General features: G+C 45.2%; 1 protein-coding gene across 2 annotated transcripts in view; it reads left to right on the plus strand.

Annotated features, from left to right (window-relative positions):
- AGPAT5 (1-acylglycerol-3-phosphate O-acyltransferase 5) overlaps positions 1–20,145 on the plus strand; it is a 114,062-nt gene that overhangs the window by 52,512 nt on the left and 41,405 nt on the right. For both annotated transcript variants that reach the window (XM_067532032.1, XM_067532031.1), the window contains exon 5: positions 13,695–13,785. In XM_067532032.1, the coding sequence (XP_067388133.1) occupies positions 13,695–13,785 (91 nt within the window). The remainder of the gene's footprint in view (positions 1–13,694; positions 13,786–20,145) is intronic.

Raw genomic sequence — 20,145 nt, forward strand, 5'->3', positions numbered from 1 at the left:
TTGAACTCCAGATTGAGCCAGTCTATATATAATTGTTATCTCAGATAACTCTGATTTAAAAAAAAATTTTTTTTTGAATATGTATCCAGGCACCACCACACACACACACCCCCCACCCCCCCCCAATCACAAGTGGGTTTTTTTGGAAATCGACAAATAAGATAAGTAATTTCCTGTAATTCCACGATTATAAACTCAAACATTAGATGCTAAATAATTTCCTTTTGGAAATTAAAGAGAATGTTTCAGCAGCAAGTTGTTTTAAAAATTAAAATTAATCTTGTCCACTGAGACAAGAATAAACCAAATTACGTAGGTTTGTATTTTCACATTGAGTTTTGAACTCCATTTTATAAATTGAAATAATTCTGAATGGCTTTGTTTCCCTAAAGATTTTTTTTCACTCCAGTTGCACCTGTGGATTTAGCCATCTAAATTGGTACCAAATGAATTTAGGGGAGCCAGGCTTAAGTATGTTTTCTGTCTTTCAGCAGCTGGAGCAGTTCAAAGAAACCTGGTCATAGAGGAGAATTAGCGCTGATGTTCTGTGGTCTCAAAATGTTGCCTAAGGGCATTATTCTGCAAATTTTTCTTACATTGAGTAGCACTAGCTCATGCAGGTAGTCTCAGAGAACTCATTTGTGGATCAGGAAATTCATGCAGCAGTTCTCAGTGAACTTTTGAAAATGGCTTTCAAGTGAAATTGGGAATGTTGCAGCGTTTTAGCGATGATGTTTATATGTGAAGTGATCAGTATAGTTGATGTGGAAATAGGAGTACTGTTATAAACCTTTTTTTAACCAAAGAAGAGTATGTAAGTTTACCAGACTGAAATAGAACTGTTAAGATTATATTTATTGAACCAAATGCTTGTGCCTGTTAAGATAAAAGAAGCAGTGCTACTGAGTCATTTCAGGGGAAACTTAAGTTTCCATTATTGGCTTTGTCTGAGAATAGTTTAAATATAGATGTTGTAAATGGCTTTCAGCCCACAATTTACCCTACTGAGCTAAGAATGTGATAACCTTATGCACTGAACACACTATTCATGAAGATACTTGACAGTTCTGAAATCTAATATGGCATGTCCACAAGACATCCAATTGTGTTTTTCATGGAAGACCTTTTAATCATACAGAGCTTATGTACCAATGAATTTAGCACAAGCATAAATATTGCTCTATACCTTGTCTGCCATTGTTTGCCATATCATCTCAGAATAATAATGTGTTTACCTGATGCTGTAGTCAGGGCATTACACTTTTACTCAATTTAGTGACCAGAGTGTGATAACATGCAAAAAACAAAACAAACTTTTTTTTATTTAATGTTGTAAAAAAATCTTATCTTATTCATTGCTTTAACTGTCAATGAAAGGGGGGATCTGTGTTTGGGATCATTTTGTTATTTATCATTTTCACCCACAATTTTAACAAAAGAACCAAAATGATTAATGTTTAGGCTTTCTGGAGTGAAGCCTGCTCCATTAACAAATAAACTTGAGAGCTCAAGAAAGAGAGGAGTGGAGTTGAGGTAGACCAGCTCTTAATTTAGTGCAGCAATTGGTTACATACATACATACATATATTGTGACAGGGTCAGACTAGATGGCTACCAGGGAGTGCTAGAAGGCCAATATATCAGCCCCAGGATCAGCAAGTCCCTTTTCCTCTGGTAGCTGATTAGGGGTTACTCCAGGTTAATTAACACACCTGGCCCTGATCTACACTGACCTGGCAATTCGGCGGCACTCGACGGGAGTTACACAAGCTATGCAGAGTAGCTTGTGTAACTCCTGTCGATTGCTGTGCTTCCCTTCTGCATGGTGTCTTCACTGCACTACGCCGACAGGAACTGTGTTCCTGTCAACACAGCACTACGCTATTTGAGGGGATGGTTTTACTCAGTCGACTTCATGATTGATTGAGTGGGTCTACACTGACCGCTCAATCGATCCAGAAAGATCGATCTGGCGGTGGTGACTTTGACATAGACAATACCCCTGGAGCCAATCAAGGCCACGCCTAGGACTTGTTGAACACCTCCCCTTCAGAGAAAGGGTGTGGCTGGAGTTGTGGGAGAGAGGCGAGTTACCAGAGAGTGTGAGCAGGCAAGACGCTGTCAAGACCCAGGAGAGTTTCAGAGAAGGAGCAGAACACTGGCAGGAGAGAACCCGCCAGGTATAAAGACTGGGGGAGGGAAAACCCTGCCTGAAGAGGGCAAAGGACTTTTCCCAGGCCTGGAGGCCTAAGGGAAGAGACCCTGCCAAAAGGGGAAGATTGAACCGGGCATTTGGCTCAGCACTACCACACCCAGTGAGGCTCTCAGAGGTCAAGAGCCTCACCTGGCAAGGGGGGCCCGGAAGGGCCCCGTCCAAGCAGGGTATGGACGTTAAGTCAAAGGGTACGGGGAGGTAACCCAGGGAAGCTAGCAGATTTCCTGTAGCTACAGCGTGAGGCTGCTATTAGTAGGGTCCCTGGGTTGGAGCCCGGAGTCGAGGGTTGGGGTGGGCCTCCTCCAGCCCCCACCCCCTACTAGCCATTCACTGGAGAGGCAAGAGCCCCAGCGAAGAGGCATGGGCCTGCGAGAACCAGAGACAGGACTTGGAGCCAGCGAGAAGTGGCCAGCTTAGAAAGGCTGCATTACCGTCACCCACCACTAGAGAGTGGAAGACCACTGAGAGGTGAAGCAGTTCCCTGACCTACCACTAGAAGGAAGCGCTGGACCCACTGAAGTTGAAGAAAAGCCTTGTCACTATATATTTTACTACCTCATGTCATGTGGGCCCCTTCATTTTTCATTTTTTTTAAATAAATAACACTTAGATGGGTAAAAAGGAAAAAAAGTTGGTCTCCTCACTGCCTTCTGTATTAAATTGCTGCAAAATCAATTTTTGATTGCATGCTCCTTCTCACCTCTGCTGCTCAGAGTAGCTTCATCCTTTCTAAATACCGTGTACCAGAAGAGCTTTCCATTCAAGAGCAGGAATTTGATTGTTAGACCTGCAAAAACTTCTTGCAGTACACTAGGCTGAAAGGCTCTGCAAGTTCTTGCAAGAACTTGGAGATTATGAACTACTAAATTGACTTGTTCTTTCAAGAAATTTCACTTTTACTTCCTAAATCCTCATTGAAATGTACAATCAACTGTGCTAGCATCACCTCTTTTTTAATAGGCAAAGCATTTAAGAACCTGTGCAAAAGGGAAATAATGGAAAACCCAACCACAAATCTTTTAAATTGTGCTGCTTCACTATCAGCTATTTCTTATATAATTGTAATATTTTACACTTGCATCATAAGGGCAATTACTGTTGTCACAAGAGTTTGTAGGGCAGCTTTATAACCATACCACCATGAAACAGGGGCATTATGACTAAGTTTCTATCTTTGAGTGATTGCTCATATCCATTCCAGTATAGGTTTGTGCGCGCCCCGTGCACAGATCCCCGGAACTTTTTTCCCTTAGCTAGCCCCGTAGGGTCAGCCTCCGGCGCCCCCTGGTACATAGGGCGCTGCTGACCCTGCAGCCCCTCAGTTCCTTCTTTCCGCCTGTGACGGTCACACGGAACGTCTGCCTCTTGCACTCAAATGCAAGTAGCATCCCTTAGTGTTAGCCTTGATTGTTAGAGTTTTTTGTTTTTGAATAGAATAGTTAGCAGTTAGTTAAAGGTAGTTAGTGCCCTTAGGGGCTAGAGCGGAGCCATGCCTGGCTCCACAGGCTTTAAAGCCTGCACTCAATGTGCAAAAGCCTTTCCTGTAAGCGACCCTCATGATCGTTGCCTCCGATGCCTCGGAGAGCAACACAGGAAAGAAAAATGTAAAATTTGCAGGTCCTTCAAACTGAGGACCCAAAAGGAGAGGGACGCCCGGTTAAAGGCGATCCTCATGGAGTCCGCGCTTCGGCCGGACTCCGAACCGTCGCGATCCCCGGCGGCACTGAGCGTTTCCTCGGTGCAGAGCGCCCCACCGGCACCGACATCGGCACCGACATCACCGGCACCGAGTGCATCGGCATCGAAGAAGAAGAAGCGGCGCGAGGCCGCGCACATGGACTCCCCCCTGCTACTGGGAAAGCAGGGGGTCCAACAGGAGATGCCCCAGCCACGTGCCGTAGAGAGTACTCCGGCACTGGCATCTCCTTGCAGAGAGCCTCCTCCGACTCCTGGGGGTGGGGGAGCGCCTCTGCAAGGGCCGTCGACACCGGAGGCTTTCGCTGCGGCACGCGCCCTCATGGGCCTGACTACGCCTCCATCTCCCCCTCGGCCGAGGGTTCCGGGACCGGTGTCTCGGGGTAAACCCGCGTTGGGTTACCCCGGTGGGTGGAGGAAATAGGAGTCGAGGTCTCCCCCCAGACGACCAGGGAGGGTAGAGAGTGCGGGCTCCCCTCCCAGCTCCGACTCCCAGTCATCGAGCTCCCCTGCACCGCGGCACCGAGGGTGGTCCAGGGAAAAACGCTCGAGGCGAAGGCGATACAGTTCTGCCTCGAGTGGGGACCTGAGTATGGGCTTTGGCACTCCGGTGCGGAGCCCGATTAGACATCGTTCCCCAGCACCGACTGCCCTGATGCAGACCAGTCTGCCTTCCTCGGCACTGAGGCTTATGGCGGCACCGAGAGCCCTGGCACCGCTTGCACCATCTCCACCGTCGGCACCAACCGTCTCGGCATCGAGCGCCCATGGCATCGACCGTCTCGGCACCGAGCGCTACGGCACCGACGTCGCGTTCCAGATCCACGTCGCGACGTCACCGACGTCACCGTTCCCGATCTAGATCTGGGAAGTACCACCGCAAGTCGTCTAGGGGGAGAGGCCGTGACAGCTACAGCTCTTCCAGCAGCTCCTTCCCTCACCGGCACCGAAGATCCTCCTCGTCTAGAAGCCACTCCCCTTCCAGAGCCCATAAGCACAGGCTGAGTGGCTCGGGCTCTAAAGGGGGAAGGATGGAGCTAAGTCAGCCGGCTCCTGCACCGGCACCTGCATGGCCCCAAGGCCCCTGGCAATGGCCATATTGGGGGCCATGGGGTACTCAGATGGGGCCGGGGACCATCTCTGTTCATACTTCGGTGGCCCCACCAATGCCCCCCACAACAGACCCACAGGAGGGTCACCCCTCTGAGGAGGGGTCTGACCCAGAGGAAGGGCCTTCCACAGGACCCATTCCACAATCCTCCTCCTCTCCAGATGAGGCGGCGGCCAGAGACACTAGGGCCCCCCTCTTTGATTTCAAGGGCCACCAGGACCTTCTGAGGAGGGTGGCTGATAATCTCGGTCTGGAGATTAAGGAGATGTCGGAGGAGGAGGATCCTCTATTTGGTGTTTCAGACACAGCAGGCCCATCATGCCTGGCCCTGCCTGTTCATGAGAGGGTCATGAAAATCGCAAAAACCCTCTGGCAAACTCCCTCCTCAGTAGCTCCCACCTCGAAAGGGGCTGAGAGGAAGTACTATGTTCCAAAGGAGGGGTTTGAATTCTTATATACTCATCCTGCTCCAGGTTCACTTATAGTGGATGCAGTGAACCAGCGGGACCGTCAGGGTGGTCAGGGTAACACCCCTAAAGACAAGGACAGCAAAAAGTTGGATCTTTTTGGGCGCAAGATGTATTCCACTGCGACCCTACAACTGAGGGTAGCGAATCACCAGGCCCTCATGGGTAAATACAATTTAAACCTCTGGTCCTCATTACAGAGGTTCTCCTCAGGGCTGCCCCCCGACCAGGCCACAGACTTTGCCACGGTATCTGCAGTCCGCCAGTGATGCAGCGGATACAGCCAGCAGGGCGATCGCTTCAGCCATCGTCATGCGCCGCTGCTCCTGTCTCCAAGCCTCAGGTTTGTCCCAGGAGGTCCAACAATCCATTCAGGACCTTCCCTTTGACTATTCCAGCCTCTTTTCTGAGAGGACCGATGAAAAGCTGCACGCTTTAAAGGACTCACGGGCCACCCTGAGATCCCTTGGACTTTATACACCTCAGGCCTCGAGGCGCCAGAACCGGCCCCAGGCACAGAGGCAGCAGCAACCTCCACTGAGGCTGCCCCCTAGACCTACTCAGCCCAGGAGGGGTAGGGAAAGGTACCGGGCGCCTAACCGCCGTGACCGGCAGGGACCCCATCAGGGGTCACAACAAGGCCCTAACAAGGGCAATGTGCCCCATAAGAAGTTTTGACGGGGTGCATGAGGGCAGCACTTATTTCCCCCCCCGGATCAGTCCAAACCCTTTCACCACAGACTCCGGCCATACCTAGCCGAATGGGAAGCCATCACCACCGACCAATGGGTCCTCGGCATAGTTCGCAGGGGCTATGCACTACAGCTCACGACTTCCCCCCCACATTTTCCCCCAACCCAGTCCCTCTTCAGGGACCCCTCTCACGAGCAATTCCTCATACAAGAGGTCAATTCCCTCCTCATGCTAGGTGCGATAGAGGAGGTTCCTATACAGGAACAGGGAAGGGGATTCTATTCTCGGTACTTTCTAATCCCCAAGACCAAGGGGGGCCTGAGGCCAATCCTGGACCTACGTCGCCTGAACAAGTTTATCAGGCGAAACAGATTCCATATGGTTTCCCTAGCCTCCATCATTCCCACCCTAGATCCAGGAGACTGGTATGCCGCCCTCGACTTGAAGGATGCGTATTTTCATATAACCATCCTTCCAGACCACAGGAAGTTTTTAAGGTTTATGGTAGCTGGATTCCACTACCAGTTTTCTGCCCTGCCATTTGGCCTCTCATCCGCGCCAAGAGTGTTCACAAAATGCATGGCAGTGGTAGCGGCCCATCTGTGCCGCAAAGGGGTCCAGATTTTCCCCTACCTGGACAATTGGCTGATCCGGGGCAAGTCCAGGGTCCATGTCAAGGACAGCCTGGCCCTTACCTGCGCCACATGCACCAGACTGGGGTTGCTCATCAATGAGCAGAAGTCTACTCTCACCCTGGTGCAGTGCATAGAGTTTATAGGGGCCATATTAGATGCACGAGAGGCCAGAGCCTTCCTTCTTCAGACCCGGTTCGAGACCATGACCGCCATAATCAACGATCTCCACAGACCCCCCACGACGACAGCCAGGCATTGCCTTCAGCTGTTGGGACATATGGCAGCATGTACTTATGTGGTGAGGCTGGCTCGCCTCAAGTTAAGGCCTCTCCAAGGGTGGCTGGCCTCAGTGTATCTACCGGCCAGACACCGGCTAAACAAGGTAGTGATGGTTCCCGCCCAGGTATTGTCCTCCCTGGATTGGTGGAAGGACCCAGGGGAGGTGCTGAGAGGTGTTCTGTTCAGGGACCTGGCTCCCTCAGTGACGTTAATAACGGACGCCTCGAACGACGGGTGGGGAGCCCACATCAGCAGAAATCTGAGCACCCAAGGGCTATGGTCAGTACACGAGAAAGCTCTCCACATAAACGTCAGAGAGCTCAGAGCAGTCCGCTTGGCCTGCAAAGTATTCATCAACTTCCTGAGAGGCAGGACAATTCAGGTCCTCACAGACAATACGGCGGCCATGTTTTATATCAACAGACAAGGGGGAGCACGCTCATCGGCCCTTTGCCAAGAAGCCATTCGTCTTTGGGATTTTGCCGTGAGGCACGATTTTCACATCTCTGCCTCTCACCTCCCGGGGGTCAGGAATGACGAGGCAGATCGCCTCAGCAGGTCGTTCTTACCCCGACACGACTGGTCACTGCACCCAGAGGTGGCGACTTTAATCTTCCAGAAGTGGGGGGTTCCCCAACTGGACCTGTTCGCGTCGTCCTGGAACAGGAAGTGCCCGAGATTCTGCTCGCTCCGAGGTTGCGAGCCGGGCTCCCTTTCCGACGCGTTCCTCATAGACTGGATGGGGTCCCTCCTGTATGCGTTTCCCCCCATCCTGCTCCTGCCCAAGGTCCTCTTGAAAATCAAGAGGGACAGAGCGGATATGATACTGATTGCGCCAGCGTGGCCACGACAGCATTGGTACAGTATGCTGCTCGACCTGTCTATCGACACGCCGCTCCCACTTCCGAGGCGCTTCGACCCGCTCTCACAGGACCAGGGTCGCCTGCTGCACCCGGATTTGGACTCCCTCCACCTGACGGCATGGAGACTCTGTGGCTGATGGAGGGAGAGAGAGCCTGCTCGGTGCAGGTCCAACATATCCTGCTGGGCAGCAGAAAACCTTCCACCCAGGTCATGTACTGGGCCAAGTGGAAGCGTTTTACTTGTTGGGCGGAATCCCGGGGTGTCTCACCATCCAGCTCGCCCATACAGGCGATATTGGAGTATCTACTCCACCTAAAGCTCCAGGGCCTAGCACTGGCGTCCCTGAAAGTGCACCTGGCAGCTATCTTGGCCTTCCACCGGCCGATGGAGGGGCGTTCACTGTTCTCCCTCCCCATGTCAGTTAGGTTCCTCAAAGGGGTGGAGAGGCTGTATCCCCAGGTCCATGACCCGGTGCCTCCCTGGGATCTAAACCTGGTCCTCGCCATGTTAACAGGACCCCCCTTTGAGCCCATGGCTACATGCCCACTGCTCGTCCTGTCCTGGAAGGTAGCCTTCCTCGTGGCCATTACATCGGCTAGGAGGGTCTCTGAGCTTAGAGCTTTAACATCAGAGCCCCCCTACACTGTCTTCTATAAAGATAAAGTCCAACTGAGGCCCCACCCAGCCTTCTTACCTAAGGTGGTGTCTCAGTTCCACTATAACCAGAGTATCTTCCTCCCCGTGTTTTTTCCAAAACCACACGGTTCGGAGGAGGAGAAGAGATGACACCTGCTGGATGTCAGACGAGCCCTGGCCTTCTACATCGAGTGGACCAGGCCATTCCGGAAGTCGACGCAGCTGTTCATGGCGGTAGCAGACCGGATGAAGGGTTCACCTGTCTCCACCCAGTGCATCTCCACCTGGATCACCGCCTGCATCAAGACCTGCTACGAGTGGGCGAAGGTGCCGCTTCCAGGAGCTGTGACAACGCACTCAACCAGAGCCCAGGCCTCATCGGCAGCCTTCCTGGGAGGAGTGCCCCTGCAGGACATCTGCAGAGCAGCGACCTGGTCATCGGTCCACACCTTCACGTCCCACTACGCCATCGTGCAGCAGGCGAGAGAGGACGCAGGATTCGGCAGAGCAGTACTGGCGAGAGTAGCTCAACGCTGACTCCTGCCCACCTCCAAGGTATGGCTATTTAATAACCTATACTGGAATGGATATGAGCAATCACTCTAAGATAGAAAACAGGGTTACTTACCAGTAACTGTTGTTCTTCGAGATGTGTTGCTCATATCCATTCCAAACCCACCCTCCGTCCCCGCTGTTGGAGTCGGCAGAAAGAAGGGACTGAGGGGCTGCAGGGTCAGCAGCGCCCTATGTACCACGGCATGAGCGCGGTACTCCAGGGGACGCCGGAGCTGACTCTACGGGGCTAGCTAAGGGAAAAAAGTTCCGGGGATCTGTGCACGGGGCGCACACACCTATACTGGAATGGATACGAGCAACACATCTCGAAGAACAACAGTTACTGGTAAGTAACCCTGTTTTTTAATATTACTACAACTTGTGCATTAGTGCTGTTGCAGTCAGAAAAGTGACTGAAAAAAATTACTTGAACATTCCATATTTTTCAGCAATTACTTATCTTCTCAGCATGCTAATTTATAAGTAAAGTTGGTACCAATAAAGTAACCTGTATTCTCTCTCACTAACCATCAAGAACAACAAATCAAAAATCTAAACTTAGGGTCTGATCCTGAGCGGTATTGAGCACTGCTTCCTTCCCATCCCCCATGTATATTGAAGGGTTTTTTTGTTTTTTTTTTATCTACTTCCTCTGAAGCAAAGGATGGCCATGGCTGGAGATGGGACACTGGATGGGATGGGCCAGAATTCTGAGGTGACACTGAGCATTCTCTCTTTCAGGTGGTAGGATGGTTGGTTCCTGTTCACATGCTCAGGGTCTAAGGTGTGGTCTACACTGTAGGGTTTTGTCGCCAAAAGTCAGCTTTTGTCGACAAAACGGTGCTGGAGTACACACTACACCCCCCCCCCCCCCCCCGCTGACAAAACCGCCCTGTTCTTTCGACAAAATAAAACCACCTTGACGAGAGGAGTAGGGCTTTTGTTGGCAGAGCTAGGGCGACACAATGTCAATGTAGACACTGCGTTCCCTTCCAGTGGTGGAGGGGCTGTCATTATTAATTGAAAATTGAAATTGACAAGAAAGCTGGGGTGGCTGTTTCCCGCTCCTGGCTGGGAATAGGGCGAGAAGCCCCAGAGCTGCAAGCCTGGGGCAGCTGGTTCCAGGTTCCCAGCTGCGAGCTGGGACTGGGCAAGCTGCAGGCAGCTGGAGCCTGGCTCTTGACAACGAGCTAGGATCGGGCGAGACGCGGCAGCGAGCAGCTGCTGCTCACTGCCAGCCGGGATGCAGGTGGCTGCCTCCCGGTTCCACACCAGAATGTGGGCGGCTGGAGCCCGGGATGCAGGTGGCTGCTGCCCGACTCCCCACTCCAACCTGGCTCCAGGGTGGGACGTGGGGGCAGCTACTGCCTGGCTCCAGGGCAGGATGTGGGGGTCAGCTGCCGTCTGGATCCCCAGGATCAGGGAGTGGGGGGGAGGGGGGGGGCAACCCACAGGGAGCCTTGGAGCCTGCCCTAGGAGCCTTCCCACACTGCCCTTTAAGTCAGTGGAAGTGCTCCTAGTGAGGATGCATTCCATTCACCCGAGGAGGGCAGTTTGTACATCAGCCACCGTTGTAATTATAGCAGTGGCTGAAAGTCGACATATCTTATATTGACTTATTTTTCTAGTGTAGACAAGTCCTAACAGATCACCATAGTTGAAGTTGTCAATTAATTTTCCCCTGGTCAGATTGTCCAAGACACTGGGAGATTTTCACCTTTCTCTGCAGTGGGTGTGGATTACTTGTCAGGATTATCTGGGCATATCTCATTTAATTATTTCCTTGCCATTGTAGCGGCCTCGAGCACTGAGTGCAGCTTGGTCCCTCCTATTCTCTGCCTGTGGCACATAATACTCTAATCATCTGTGGGTCTCATTTACTTTGGTCTCATTTCTGTTGTTGGGTTTAGCGTGCAGCTGCTGGGTGGTATTGGTGGTTTGTGATATAAAGGAGGTTAGACTAGATGATCTAGTTGTTCCTTCTGACCTTAAATGCTATGATAATTCACATGACTGGAAAATTGGTATAGATTGGTTCAGCTTGTTCAAGAAGGACAGGCAGGGAAAAAAGAGAGGAGGTGTTGCTTTGGCTATCAGAGGGGTATACACCTGCACTGAGATTGATAGAAGTGGTAGGTAGACCTGTGGAAAGCTGGGTAAGGCTAAAAGGGATAAAAAACAAGGGTAATGGCATGGTAGTGGTCTACTGAGAGCACCAAACCAGGAAGAAGAGGTGGATGAGGCTCTTTTTAAACAGTTAACAAAATCATCCAAAGCACAGGACTTGGTGATGATGCTTCTGGGATCTCTGTCATTTGGAGTTTATTAAGAACAGGTTAGACCAGTGGTTCCCAACCTGTGGCCCAGGGGCCAAAAGTGGCCCACTGCTCCCTTCTTGCTGGCTGAAGAAGGGAGCTGCTGCCTAAGGACCCAGGCAGAGCACGTTTCCGCAGGGCTAAAAGACCAGTGCTGGCTCCTTGCTGCAGCCAAGGGGTTGGGAAATCAGTGCTCACCTCCCCCTGGCTGTAGCAGGGAGCATGGCAAAGTGCTCCGCCTGAGTCCCTAGGTGCTGGGGTTCCTGCTGAAGCCAGAGGGAGGGGAGATCAGCTCTCACCTCCCCCAGCTCCAGCAGAGAGCAAAGCACTCTGCCTGGGTCCCTAGGTGCTGGGGTTCCTGCTAGAGCCAGAGGGGGAGGGGAGCACTGATCTTCCATCCCCCTGGCAGCAGAAGGGAGTCACTGCCTAGTGATCCAGGTGGAGCGCATAGGGCTACAGGATGCATATGGTTTCCCTGCTGCAGCCAGGGAGACGGGAGATCAGCGAACACACCTTCTGTCTGGCTGCAGTGGGGCAAGGGGCTGCTGGCGGAGACTGGTGGCCCTTCAGGGTTGTGAAAATGATATCTGTGGCCCTCAAGCCAAAAAGGTTGGGAACCACTGGGTTAGACAAACACCTGTCAGGGATAGTCACTCTAGATAATGCTTACTCCTGCCTCACTGCAGGAGATTGGACTAGGTGACCTACTGAGGTTATCTTCCAGTCCTACTCTTCTTTGATTCTGTGACTATGGCCACTATACTCCCTGTCACTCTGGCCTGGTGTCATCTTTGACTCCTCCCTCTCTTTTCCCCTACACATCCAGGCTATGTCCAAGCCCTGCCACTTTTTCTTCTACAACTTTTAAAGTCCATCCTATTTTTTTCTTTCCACGCAGCTGAAGCTCGCTTGTTCAAGCCTTTCTCACAGCAATCAAGCTGTTGTCTCCTTCTTTACAGATTTTTGAACCACCCACATGGCTCCCTACTGTTAACCGAAAATGTAGCTGCTAAGATCCTTGCATGTTGCTGTGGCCATATCACCTCTCTACTTGCTCACTATGTTCAACTGCATGAATCTCAAGCTTCTTTTCCTCCCTTTTACCGATCTTCATAACTTTGACCTTCCCTAATGGTCCACTCCTGTCTCTTATCACATCACTTCTCCCTCCAAAGACTTCATGCCACAAATGCCAATCTTGTCCACCCGGATGTCAGCTTTTTGCTCAGACCTTTCCATAACTTCTTCTCCATTGCCCTCTATACATGGAACACCTATCTTCCTTTGACTGTTTGTGAGGCCACTATACTTTTTTCCTTCAAATCTTTTCCCACAGGACACAGTTCTGCTACAACACCAGAGAAATCAGCTATTTGGGTTAACCACAACTGTCTGACGTGATTTTACACTGAGTGTTAAATCAAATCATGTTTAATTTCATGCTAGTTAACATTTGTTATAACATGGAATTTTCCAGTGCATATTATGTATGCTTTAATGCAAATCCAATCAGAGGTATGGAACATTGTCATGTAACACTGTAGAATTTATATTTGATCAACTAATAGAATTTCTGGTGATTTATGTGGTCTGAGATAAAGTTTATCATAACAGTGAAGAAAGTTAAGTTGAAAATAACCTCAGTGGAAAGCAGAAAATCCACTTTAGATCCACTGTGATATGTCAATAGAAAAAAAGTAGAAACTTTATATTTAGAGTTAATTCTGACACTATATTTTGAGTTGAGTACTGTCTGTTTATTTACACTTCTCTTTCCCCCTCTCCCCACAATATTACTAAAGATTATTGCGTGAGAACAAGAATTTTGTTGTTAGCTCAGCTGCTCCTGCTGTTTTTTTTTTTGCTCAACTGACTTCCTAATCTTCCTTTTGGTATGTGGGTTTTTTATCTTCCCTCTTAAAATTTGTTAAATTACCTAATGGGCTTATTATTGCAGACTTATGAAACCCTGAAAATTGGGTTAATGACTGAAAACAGTTTTAAACCCTAAACTTTAGCATTGCAAATGAGCCAGCTATATATGCAACATAGTTTAAGTAAGCCTCCTATAGCTTTGTAATGACTGTTGATTTTCTTCCAATACTTGCAGCTGTAGCTGGCATGTGATCGTAATCTCATGTGTAAGGCCAAAATTGTATTAAGGTTTTCAGAAATTATGTGCTATGCCTGATTTTATAAATATGTGCATATATATTTTTAATCCCACAGATGTATCTTGTGATTTTTCCAGAGGGAACTCGTTACAATCCAGAGATGCCAAAAGTCATTGCAGATAGTCAGTTGTTTGCTAATAAAGAAGGTAAGCAAAACTTCAAAGAACTTTGGTGAATGAAAAGGGAGAGAACATTACTCTGTTATAACATCACGCATCTGTGTACCTGTGAGATAGAGAATGAGAGACTTTTTTTGTGTATTTTGTAACATATAAAAGATTACTTCAGATGTCTTCTGATTTGAATTAGGAATTGAGTTTGTCCATTCCATAAATCACTCTTAACAAAATCAGCTATCATTTTTATCTTATCATTATAGATTTACTAATGTTTTTCAATAAAGAGGTAGTTTACTTAATTGAAATTTTAGTGTATGTTTTCACTTTGTACAAGCCTGTGTCCATTTTCAAAAACTAGGTTGTCTCTTTGATATTTATGTATAATATCTATACTTCAGAGAAATTACTTTAGAAGAGCTTTATTAGGAACATGGGAATTTTCCATACTGGATCTGACTACTGGTCCATCAAGTTCAGCATCCTGCCTCTGATGATAGCCAGTACATGTGTAAGCAACCCTTTGTGTGGAATGACCTGCCAAAGGGAAAAGTTTCTTCCTATCGTTCATTCCTAGAAGCCCTAGTCATGAATCAGAACCCCATTGTGCGTGCTAGGCGCTGTATAAACAAACAAAGGGCAATTCCTATCTCAATGAGTTTTGCAATGTACATATAAGACAAGAGAGTACAGATGGAATACAAAGGAACAATGAGACAGTATTGGTCATCATAATAGGCTGTTGTCTCAGCACACCGGTGGCATAACTTGAGTTTTTTGTAGGCATTATGACAAAGGAGAGCTTGAAGGAGGGATTTGAAAGAGGATAAAGAGTGAGTTTCGCAGATGTTTATGCAGAGCTCCTCCCACGTGGAAAGGAAAAGCAAGGGAGAAAGCAGGAAGGTACTTGTTTGAAAATTTAATAAGTAGGCAATGGAAGCTGGCATTGTGAGCCAATTGGAGGTAGGAGTCAATATCTCAAAATGTTTAAACTTTAAGTATTACAGTTGAGAGAATGCATTTACTGGTTTTTGTTTTGTTTTTTCATTTTTTCCTGTTGATCAGAAGTATAATAAAGAATTCAACGGTGGATCTTGGAAAATTATTTCTGTGACATACTGAATTGAATTCAGAAGTATGTGAATTGGCATGCTGATATTGTCAGGCTTTTGAACTTTTGTTAATTTTAGCCCAAAGGGATATAACTTTTTCTTCTGCTTCTCAGGAAGAATGGAATTTGCATGTGTGGTGTACATGTTTAAGTCATAATGTATACATCTCTTCAGTTTCCTGTAGAAAACAAATGGCGGGTTTAGTGATTTTTTTTTCTGGTCTTAATTATCTCTCTGCTATTTTGTCACTTGACTGTGGGTTTCTTTGGTCCTTGATGTTTCATAGCATCTGTTTACTTATTCCAGCATCTTCTGAGTGATATATTCTGTTATTGTTGTAAATCTTAACAGAAACTCTTGTTTAAAAATGTTTAAAATTTATCCTTTTGATATAAATATTACTAGGATATAAAATGATTTCAGTTTTAAAACAGTATCTTCCTCCTCTGCATTTTTCTAATTCTCACATTTTGTTGGAAAAAAAATGGTCTTTCCTCAACCTCTCAGCAAAGATATAATAGCTCAGTGTGGATTTGTTCCTGCTCCCCATTCAAGACAATGGAAAGATTCTCAAAGTAAAGTTTACTAATCTGTTATGAAATATCATAAAATTGAATACAGTTGTAAAAATTGTATATTTTGTTTGCAGCATCTGTTTTTGTTATCTTTTAATTTCACGACATTTAGTAATTCACTTGTATTTTCACAATTTAGTAATTCAAAATTCATTATCTGCTGTTTAAACTTTGCACAACTTGGACAATAAAAATAGTCTGGTCAGTTTCATCTTCATTCTCATACACTAGCACACTGCATTGATGTTTGGGCTGCAAACACTGAAGGAGGATTTTTTTCCTTTAAAAAAAAAAATAGAAAGTTGAATAAAAATACATGGAGACATTTCTCTTGATAGTTTTTTAAGTTTATTTTTGCTAAACTTAAATTTTTATACAAAATTGATTAAATATAATTCTTTAAAATATTTGTTCAGTATCAGTTGAAGTACTGAGATCTAAAGTGTAAAAAAGTTTCCTGTAACTATTATATAAATATACAAAATTGTTAAAGATCACAAAGCTATCCCAGAGCACAGAAAAAAGCTGTTCTTTCATACTTTATACTAGTATCTGAACTCTGGGAACATTGACTGTTTTGAGCATGGTTGTGAGCATACCTGAGAAGATGATTTTGCTTTTACAACTGGGAGGTATGAAAACCTTTCCCAATTTTTACCTTCTATAGGCCACATTGATTCCTTGGAGAAAGCTTTCTGAAGCAGACAGCATTACAACAGGATGAATTTTTTCCCCCCAATCTTTGATGTATAAGATTGATATGTATCTTTGTCTCATTTATAGGTATTAGGTAAACATCAGTTATAAAAAGGCTGCAGTGACTACACATGCAGATTGACTGTATTGCAAGATAGTTTTGGGACTGTAGAGGAAAAAAAGCAAACACTTCGGTCAACATCCAAAGACTTGATTTGCAGGTTACTGATCTCAAATACATGCCCCTGGCATGATGCAATATGAAAATGTAAATAAGCTTAACTGCATATGAATAAGATGGGAGAATATCAAACACAAAGAATTTAACCCAATTGAGGTCTCTGGTGAAAAGAAGTGATTTTTATTTTAGTTTTTTAAAATAGACTTCCACATGGCGGTTTGCTGAAGCAATGAATTTGGGATCTTGTCAGCCTGATTTGGTTAGGAAGCCTCCAGTTTCTAAAACAGAAGCAAATGAGATGCATAGAATTGTTTTTGCCTTGTGGCAATCTGAGTATGAAGAAGCTGATACTGAAGATTGTGGAACATGGGGAATTTCCATGGGAGGAAAATGGGCCTCCTCCTTAACCCAGTGCTCTCAGAAAAGAGAACTGGGTTCTCTAAAGTGAAAAATGAACTCAGTGAACTGGATTTGAAAATTGCCATAATGCACTCTGCCAAGTTCTTGGTTTAGTGTATTGCCAGGTTTTTGTTTACAAAAATCCAAAGGATGTCAGAAACTTCTGGAGGTTAAAGATGGAGTTAGGGGGCATGACTATTCTTTTTTTGAGGGAGAGACTGAGGTGGGCACACACTGATTAGACAGTACAATCAAATATTCCTGTATTTCTGATGAAAAAATATTATAAATTGTTCCACTTCCTTAAGCCTATGTGTGCAAATAGGAGTTAATTTGTAGCCTACAAACTGTCCCATAGATAGTATCTGTAGATATGAAAGGAGAAGGATGAAGATAGATACAAATGCCTATTGCAGTTCTATTGAATTTAACTTCATAGCTGGCTTGCTGCAGAAAGAGCTTCCCTCAATAGCATTTCTGCAGTATTTCATGCTGGCTGCTGTAAAGCAGTTCAGATGGAGGCTAGGTCGCAGATTCAAATAATGCCCCTCTAAGTGGAAGTTGAACCCTTGTGGGCTGCTCTGAAGTTAACTTTTTACTGCTACTACAACAGAATTAGAAGTAACTTTGAGCCATGGGAAGCAACCTTCGTGACGTTGCCTACCAGCATTTTGTCAGTAGAGAGGCTTTCAGAAAAAATAAAAGAGACAGCATATGCATTTTTCCCAGTATGTTCATTTTGTTGTTTATATCTGGACAATGAACCACTGTTATTGATAATGGGTGAAATAGTTAATGAGAGTTTTACCATTGAATTCATTTGGGCCAGGATTTCACGCAATGCCTGTCAAGTACTTTTGAATATGTAAAGGGCTATAGAAGTACTGTTGTTTATAAACATTAGGTTTTTTGCATTTTAAAAATCTTTTACTCATCAAGATCTACACTATTTTTTCACATTTACATTATAAGCTGAGATTTTAAAAAGAGCCTAAAGAAGTTAAGCACCCAATTTCTATTGCAATAAGACTCCATTGGAAATCCGAGACATAAGTGTATTCAGTCACTGATATTAAAATATAGGTATTACTTTATTGAGATGTTGATTGTATTATGATATGTTGAGATACTTGTATAATCAAATACTGAGGTGACCTCCCCACTAAAAATATTTACTATTCACATTCAATGGGTGCCAGAGTTTTCTAGGCAACCTCTTACATTTTAATTGGAATAAGAATAGTCAACATTTTAAAAACAAAATCAGATTTTTGATGCAATACAGAGTATTTCAGAGGCAAAAAATGTATTCTCCAGAAAGAAGTATTTGATGAGCCTCAGATATGCAAGGGATTTCTGGGAAGGGATGATACAGCAGTATCCAGAAAAATAATAGTCCCGCAAAACAGAGGGAAATCACTTGAACCCTTCGTTCAGTTTGGTGCCACAAATGTAACAGTTCCATTCAAGAGACTTTATAGGCATGACAAGTTATGCAAGTTTTGCCAGAGTGTAAGTGCCGTGAATATCTGTCAGAGGCAGATAACCCAGGATAGAATTAACACACTATGTTTGGAATTGATCCCTTGTGTCCATTTATTGTCTATTCCTGACCTGGTGCAGGTGACTGTGTAATACAATGCCATCTCTCCTTTCTCCCAGAGTCAGGCACAGTTCTCCTCATCACTTTCTGATGAGATATCTTTTTATGATTCCTGATACTTTGAGGAAATTTCTTTCTCACACTTCTTTGTATCTGGTATAATGGAGTAAAAAGTGTGTCTGTTTCAATTCCCCCTTTGTTACGTTGAGTGCAGAATAACTCCTTCCCAATTTCCATGAATTCCATATTTCAGTTTGTGGTCACTGATTCTGCATGTGGGTAAAGTCTGCACATTTCATTGTGGTGAGGTAGTCAGCTAGCTAGTTGTGATATTTCTGTGTATGATCTCTAGCAGTCCCACTTGTTGGTGTATTTGATTTGTTCTTCCCGATGACATGTATACTGGTATTTTAGGTAATGGTCTATCATCTTAAGTGTCTTTCAGTTTTGATTTTTGGCTGCACAAGTCAGAGGTTTTGAGTTGTTGAGCCTGGAGAGCAATAACATATAGGTGTGGATTGTATTTTCATTTGGATTTAGTATTTGATCCTTTAGTCCTTTGTAGTGGAAGCAGTGTTTACTGCCTTCTTTGGTAAAAATCTACAAACCTTTTAAAACATATTACTGGCCCTCTGCTGGAGATCAGTATTTCAGTAAAACACCCAAAATATACAAACATTTTTCTTTATACTTCTACATCTAAGTTAGTAGCTCCTGTACACTTCACTAGGGATACAACATTTAATTGTAATCTTTCTTTTCGGGGTTAGACCTATAACATCACAAACAGGAAAACAGGACTTCATTTTCAACATTTCATTAGGTTTAGGAAAACATGAAATTCACTAGATTTTATAAAGGGCACTCAGAAGTTTTGAAAACAAATGGTAATGAACTTGAGTCTTTCCTTTCCTAAAATTTCTTTAGTAACTTCTGAAATGATGAGAAAATATTTTAAATGGTCTAAAATTAAAGTTGGTGTATCATTACCAAACCAAGACAAAACAATCTCCATTGGCAAAATGCACTCAGAATTTTCTATAAATGTCTGTTTGATTATGTGACCAATGCCAGAAACTAGACACATTTTTGCACGCACATGCACAAAATAAAAATAAATTAATTAAATGAAGAGTTGAAAATATTTATTTTACAATGTTATTTAAATGAAAAGATTATCTTGATTAATATCGCTCTTACAACTTAAGCTTATCTTGCACACACAAACATTTATCTCAAATATTCTGTACAAGTAGTCTATAAAAGTGATATTTCAATTGACTTAATTAGGCCCTAACACTGGTATTGGGTTTCATTTAAAATAATTTGTAGTATTTTAATATCTATAAATGTTTATTTGAAACCCCCCTTTTACAAAAATAGCAGCTTTGGTGTTAGCTTGCTTTTGTATACTTTCAACTCTTATATAAGTAAATTGAATACAAAATGCAGTGTAAAATGTAGAGAAGAAGATGTAGAATTAATTGAAAAAGTGACGCCTGTGAAGTTCCACATGTGGAGTATTGGAAACATTGGAGAAAAAGGAAAAAGCAGATAAGAATTCCCTGGTGTCTTTTGTTTCTTTCCATGGGGGTGTATAATACTGGGAAAGGGATGTTAAGCAATGTTTTTTGTGGGGTTGGTTTTTCATGGGAAAGCCTTGCTACTTTGGGTGTTAGTTTCTTTCCTTGTGGTTAAGTATATGATAGCAGGAGTGTGTCTTACTCAGAAGGGTTCGTAATATTCTTATTAATATCTTTAATTATCATTTGAGTCCCACCTCTTGAAATTGGCGGGAAGCCAATGCAGAAATGGCCTCTTTGA

Source organism: Emydura macquarii, unplaced genomic scaffold, assembly GCF_026122565.2.
Source record: "Emydura macquarii macquarii isolate MOO-44397 ecotype Brisbane River unplaced genomic scaffold, CSIRO-AGI_Emac_v2 contig_3238, whole genome shotgun sequence".
Taxonomy (NCBI): domain Eukaryota; kingdom Metazoa; phylum Chordata; order Testudines; family Chelidae; genus Emydura; species Emydura macquarii.